The 7,486-nt window shown below is 29.6% G+C and overlaps 1 protein-coding gene across 1 annotated transcript; it reads left to right on the forward strand.

Moving 5' to 3' along the window:
- The first annotated feature begins 1,138 nt into the window (after positions 1 to 1,138).
- Positions 1,139 to 5,173, forward strand: LOC134689599 (uncharacterized). The gene is made up of 3 exons (XM_063549567.1): positions 1,139 to 1,307; positions 4,074 to 4,361; positions 4,969 to 5,173. Exons 1-3 carry the CDS (start codon positions 1,249 to 1,251, stop codon positions 4,976 to 4,978), a joined length of 357 nt encoding a protein of 118 aa, XP_063405637.1. The 5' UTR covers positions 1,139 to 1,248; the 3' UTR covers positions 4,979 to 5,173.
- Positions 5,174 to 7,486: the final 2,313 nt, after the last annotated feature.

Here is a 7,486-nt window from a genome sequence, read left to right on the forward strand (position 1 = left end):
GACTGTGTCCCCTCTGCGTCTGAGCTGACATTGGTGATGAACACCATTATATCATGTCATGTAATTATTTCAAAGATGAAAGATTGTCGTCTGTAAACTTTTACAAAAACTTTCTCCTCTGACACTACATGTACTAGCCCAAATTTAACAAAGCAAGGCCAAACTCATTATCAGGGTATCTAGTTCTTTTAAAATTTCTCAACTCAACTACACACATTTCGTCAAGTTTTGTTTTGATTGACCCGTCCATATTATTATACATGTGGAAACTCGTGGTGGTTAATTGGTTGAGAGAATTATAATATGTTTTGTTTGAAACACATGTATTATAAAGTTTAAACTAATGTTTAAGATTAAAAAAAAATAGTTCTGAAATACTCATGGTCATTATTTTTTTTTTTAGCTATATGACAATTGTCTTCTCTACTATATCTTAATTTAAAGGCGTCTTCCCTATTCCATTAAACGCTCTTTTCTGTATTCTTTACGATTACAAATTACGAGTTTTATTTTTATTTTTATTACAAATGTTCTCTCTATTCTTTTAGGTTGAAGTAACGGATTAACTTTAAAGCTTTAATATTAAGTAAATGTACAAATATGTAACTTAAAATTATCATGAAAAGTCAACAAAAGAAAACATATAATTATTTAGATTAAATACTACATGAAAAATATATTTAGAATACTTCGTATGAACACATTTTTGAAAAGTAGAATTTATGGATAATTTCAATGTACGCGACGTGGGATTTCCAAGATGTCAAAAGGGTATTTGTTTAACATTGGTATTTCATAAGTTAATATATGATTAAGTTGTTTTGGCAAGCTCATATTTCATTGTAATTATGTATAATTTGATCTTTTGCATGTGAAAAGCACATAAATATGTCTAAATGTAAGGAATTCATCTTGAAAACATAAAAGACAAAATTCCTTTTGCGCTTGATTAGCATTTCATACAAAAAGTCCTCATAATGTTTATCTCCTAGTTCTCAGGAGTACACTTGTCACTTTAAGGTTTTTTTTCAGAACATATGCAATAATATCCCAAAATAGAATATACTTGGCTAACGTCCCGAAAAGCTTGATGATCCTAAGATAGTGGAAGAATAATTTTTCCAGTTTTTTTTTTACAGATTTTCAGAAAAGAAATGATATTAGAACAAGTTATTTTTAGAATAAGTGTTTTTCCCATATCACAAGATTTGAATTTGAACGTTTGATGAAAAAAGTCTTAGAGAAAAGATGGCTTCAAAATGGTACCAACTATCAAATTTTAAGTGTCCGGTACCCGGATGCGATGGGTATGTTATACATTTTAATCTTAGACTTGAAGTATATTTTCAAAACTGTTTAATCACTTTCATTTGTTTGCAATACTGTCCATATTGATATTGTTTTACAAAGGAAAATTTGTTTACTAACAAGTAGCTTCTCGCTATTATACATGTCTAAGCGTTTGATAAATCATTTTTGTATACAAAGTCCAGCATCAACATATTTTATCCATAATGCTTACAAACATTTAGTGTTAAATTGTTTTATGTGATATAGTTTTATATCTTTAATGTGTGTTTGCTCTACATGTGTTGTTAACAAACGACAACCACTGAATTACAGGCTCCTGACTTGGTACAGGCACATACATAAATAATGTGGCGGGGTTAAACATGTTAGTAGGATCCCAACCCTCCCCCTTTTAACTTCAGACGTTTAACAAAAATTACAAAAGATTTGCGGTACAAACATATCAAAATCAACAAATACCAAGCCTATGGCAAGCCGTTTTGCTATTTATTCTTACTTCAAGCTATCTCATAAACTTTATAAGATATCTGAAATAGTTTATGAGATATCTTTTATAGTTTATGAGATATCTTAAATAGTTTATAAGATATCTCATATACTTTTCTTTGTAAGAGACAGTAATTGTTTTATTCCATATTCCGAGAGAAGAAAATGTATTTAATGTCAAACATATATACCAAAACAAATTGTACATGAAACATTTTGCCATAACGTTGCATGTAAAAGCGCGTGACGTTTAGCGCGGTGAATAACACTTTCTCAGGTGAATATGTTTTTTTATTTAAAATTCAATTCATATAGAAAAACCTACTAAAATAATACCAATATGGAATAAAACCGCATACTTACCTCATCAAAAGACAGTAATTGTATAATATCAGATATCTTATATATTATATAAGATATATAATAAACTTTATAAGATATCTTATAAACTTTATAAGATATTTTATAAACTTTATAAGATATCTTATGTTGTTTATAAGATATCTTATATAGTTTGTAAGATATCTTTTATAGTTTATAAGATATCTTATATAGTTTATAAGATATCTTATATCGTTTTTAAGATATCTCATATACGTTATAAGATATTTTATTTTATTTTATTTATGAAATATCTCATAAATTATTAAAGATATATTTTATACTTTATGAGATATCTTATAAACTATATAAGATATCTTTAAAACTTTAGAAGACATCATATAAATTATATAAGATATCTTATATAAAAAATATTAATAAGATATTTCATATTCTTTATAAGATATCTTATAAACATTAGAAGATATCTTATAAACTTTAGAAGATATCTTATAAACTTTAGAAGATATCTTATATATCTTATAAAGTATATAAGATATCTTAAAAACTATATGAGATATATCTTATATTATATATAAGATATCTCATATATTAATTATAGAAGATATCTTATATATTATATACAATTACTGTCTTTTGATGAGGTAAATATGCGGTTTTATTGACTTTTGAAAAAAATGATATTCACTGAGGCCGACGGCCGAAGTGAATATCAGTTTTTCAAAAGTCAATTAAACCGCATATTTACCGAAACAAAAGACAGTAATTGTTTTATTTCATATTCCGAGAGAAGAAAATGTTGTATTTAATGACAAACATTTACCAAAACAAATTTTACATGAAACATTTTACCATAACGTTGCATGTAAAAGCGCGTGACGTTTAGCGCGGTGAATAACACTTTTCTCCAGGTGAATATGCTTTTTTATTCAAAATCCAATTCATATAGAGAAACCTACTAAAATAATACCAATATGGAATAATATACAATTACTGTCTTTTGGTGAGGTAAATGTGTGGTTTTATTGACTTTTGAAAAACTGATATTCACTGAGGCCAACGGCCGAAGTGAATATTAGTTTTTCAAAAGTCAATAAAACCACATATTTACCGAAACAAAAGACAGTAAATGTTTTATTCCATATTCCGAGAGAAGTTAATGTAATGGAAAATATTTACCAAAACCAATTGTACGTCAAACGTTTTTTTACCAAAATTATACACGTAAAAGCACGCGATGTTTTGCGCGGTGAATATCATTTTTCCGCAGGTGAATATGCTTATTTATTCAAAATCCCATTCATATAGAAAAACCTACCAATATTTTATCAATATGGAATAATATAAGATATCTTATATATTATAAAAGATATCTTGTATATCATATGAGATATCTTGATATTCGAATTATAGTGAAACGGCTTTCCATACAAGCCTTTTGAGTTTGAACAACTACATAGACATGTGACGGGAATTTGCTTTTAAACTATATTAATAAATTGACGTTGTGTTCAGAGAATGACATATGACAAAATGTTAAAACAAATCTACAAAAAAGGTTTTGACTCTATACTGGGAATTTAATTTTGCTAATTTTACTTGATTGACAAAAACTTGCATTTTCATGAATATTGGTTTTGAGGCTTTGCCAAATTTAGCATACATGCCTGTAGAAAAGTTTTACGTAGTGGGATATTTAAATTTGTGACTGATCAAACAACATTGGTATATCACAAAGGAATATGAATCAACGGTACGTAGTTACAGTATTACAGACTACACAAACATTACATTGATCACGTGATTACCAAGATAAACATAAACACAATTTTAAAGATCGAACTAAAACAAAAGGTTAGATAATCATGTACGGATAATAATACAAGCATATTCTTTGAAATTATTAACATATTTTCTCCTTCCTTATTTTTTAGTTCGCAAGCAGCAAGTTGGGTGTGCGCAAAAGATAAAACTGACATGTACATTTCCCAAACTGGTTATTTAAGGTGTAATCATGTAGAGCAAGGGAAGTATAGTCATTTTGGCCAAATTTGCACCTGGGGTTTTGACTGTGGGAACCATGGTAACCATCCAGTCCACAGATACAAACAGGCAGACCTACAAGGATTTAGCTTTGCTTTATCTCATGCGCTGCAATTAGTTTCTGAGGCAGGAGCAGTTTGGGTTGCATCCTTAATATTAGAACTTGGAAAACAATACGAGTACGTTTTAGTAAAGTAAAGTATATATTGGATGTAACTGTAATCTGAATCAACACTCACATTATAAAAAGTTTGAAAAGCTTGCATGGTAAATGAAAAATAATAAATACAAGATATACAAAGATATAAGTAGGAAGTAAAATATACCAATATGCATACTCATACATCGTTAGTAAATTGTTCTAATGGTACAAGCTCAGGGTAGATTTCAGTAATAAGAATTGCTTTATTACAACTGCTATAGTACCACACACACACACACACACACCAACACACACACACACACGTATATGTGGTAGTATTATAGCAGTAGTAATAAAGCAATTCTTATTACTGAAATCTACCCTGAGCTTGTACCATATAGAATAATTTATTAACGATATATGAGTATGCATATTGGTATATTTACTCGTTTTTACTATGTCTGAAACAGTTAAACATTTTTAAAGCAATACATGGTAGCTTAATTAATTAATTAAAGTTGATTATTTTAAAATTGCAGTAACGTATTGTTGAATTGAATTCATACTATTGATTCAAATATTGACCTTTTCTAATATTTTTATTTCTTTACACAAAAAGATCATCTTTTTTTTCTTCTTTTCAGAAATCAATGATGGTCTACAACGCATGACTGGCCTGGATGTTCACACTGTTGTTTGATTCATTCATTTTGTTTCAAAAAATATTGTTTCTATAACATTTATCTTCCTATTTGGACTTTGTTTCATTTATTCTCATAAATATTTCTTATACAAAGTTTAAATACCAATCTTTGTCTTTGACAACAATAAATTGAATGAATTTGCGAAGCATATCGATGTATTGTACCCAAATCAAGCCACACATGTACTTGTGTACTTATCCCGATCTACATTCCTGTAATATTATATTTCTGTTATTTTTGGTATTCATATTTATTGTTCCATTATGAATTACATTCACGGAGATTGACAGAATTTTTAATTAAATTTTATGAAAAACGCTACGATGCACCTATTATTTAAACTTTACCACATTATGTGGTATCATTTTCAAAGTATAAAACCATAAAAGTTTTGAATGCGAACATAACCAAAACTTACTAAACATTGGCAACATAGTAATGTTATTTGATGTGGAAAGTGTGTTCTTAACCTTAATATATCATGATTGTATTATTGTCTAGATTAAACTTACAATATCATAAAGAAAAGGATTTGTCATATTATTTGTAATGAAACATTTGAATTCAAACGATATATATATATACAATAAAACTAGGGTGAAAAAAGACTGCTTAAATATGTATACGGTGATACAAAGCTTTGTTTCGTGTTTTTTCAAACTGGTTCTGTGAATTAGGCGTTATGTTGATAGTTTTGATTAGTTTGTCTGTTCTTCGTCCATGATAGGAGTTTGAATGTCAAATTAATAGCTCGGTGTTACACAGATGCTCCTAGATTGGAGGAAATATCTCATAGAAGAGGAAAACAACCTAGAACACTGAACAAGATTAAACATTCTCGATAGTGCTAGTTTGTAGTATTTCTTTTTTTTTTCTCGAAAGGTGCGAATCAAGTTCTGTCTCTATGTAGTACGGTTGCTCCAAGAGCGGAAAATAACGACGAGGAGACAATTTTAAGATTTTTTTTATGATTTATAACATTTCTTCAGCGCTGCAAGTTTGAAGTATTTATTTTTTTCGAGTGGTGCGAGTTCTGTCCCCTTATGACACAGGAGGAATTTACAAAGAGTTTGACAAAGTGATGCAAGTTGCAATAATTTTGTTTGAGTGGGCGAGTTGACTGTGGGCTGCGTTGTCATAAATTCAAGCCAAGTTGATTATAAAAAAAACAAACATATCCGCCCACTTACAAAACTTCGACGGCAAGGAACCATTTACGGAACTTTATTTCAGGTTTAATTAATTAAGCTACGCTTATCAAAGCAATTAGTTTAAACATATTTATCTATTTATTTATAGTGGGTTGTAATATCAGACTATTACATTGCATTTTTCATAACGCATGTATTATCAGCCCTAGGTTCTATAGGTTCGAGGGCTGATGATGCATGAGATATGGAAATTGACACGTTATGATCGTTTTATCATATGCTTCAACAATGAAGAAAAATAACAGATTCATTAAAATGATCCTTTCACGTTCCAAAATAGAAGTTCGAAGATTGAAAACTTCGCTGACGTCGGACCCCAGATTTAGTACATTCGATATGAAATCGTTCTATCATAAGCCTTTTAAACAGTGAAGAAAATATTTTAATATGGACGAATCGACAAAATAAGTAATTCAACAATATACGTGATGAACACTATTTGGAAATGTCAACTTTTTGTAAAGAAACTTTCTAAATTATGTTTGAAACTTTCAAAAAATGCGTTTATTTGATAATTTTTTTATTATTATTTTTTTACACAATATACTTTCCTGTATCCAAATAATTGTTTTGTACACTACTTTGTTATGTGTTTCACTAAAAACGTTGTATTGATGTGTTTTTTCCGGAATTTGCCGAGTATCACCAGAATGCCATGCGATAACGTTACGGAATGGTATGTGATAACAATCGAATAAAATTGAGAAGCATGTGATAAACTTTTCATATCAGCCCGCTCAGCACCAATTCGAAAAATATGGAGTTTACGTTAATTAAATGTTATCATCATATGTTATTTAGTCTAAGTATATGATAAAACAAACAAGTTATTGCCTTGTATCCTTTTTCGAAATCTACAAGGGTGTCTTTTACGTGCAAGAGATATGACTCTCTCTCTCAACACAGGTCAGCTAGTTATTGTCCCCTTCTGACGGACAATCATCGTTTCTTAAGACCTATACTCGCAAATGGTGTCGAGGGAGAGCCGAAAATTCAGTCTCCCCTCCCGAGTGGGCAATTAATATTTGAAGTTATAAAGTACATTACACTTATTATTACAATACTTCAGGCGATCGTCGGCTGGGAGTCATACCGGCTAAATAAGTTAGTCTCCAAATTTAATGGTTTAGATGTGAAGGATATTGAAATATGACAATTACAAGATGAGGACATAAACTTAAGCATCCCGCGCGCAGAACGTACTTTCAATGAAGGATGAGGTAGTCGATATATTAACTTCACAAAGC

This window comes from Mytilus trossulus, chromosome 11 (genome assembly GCF_036588685.1).
Source record: "Mytilus trossulus isolate FHL-02 chromosome 11, PNRI_Mtr1.1.1.hap1, whole genome shotgun sequence".
NCBI classification, from domain to species: Eukaryota; Metazoa; Mollusca; class Bivalvia; order Mytilida; family Mytilidae; genus Mytilus; species Mytilus trossulus.

Bases quoted from the DNA above. Each gene is read 5' to 3' on its own strand.
- LOC134689599 (XM_063549567.1), top strand. From the start codon at position 1,249: ATGGCTTCAAAATGGTACCAACTATCAAATTTTAAGTGTCCGGTACCC. The intron at 1,308-4,073 runs GTATGTTATACA...CTTATTTTTTAG, and splicing joins CCGGTACCCGGATGCGATGG to TTCGCAAGCAGCAAGTTGGG.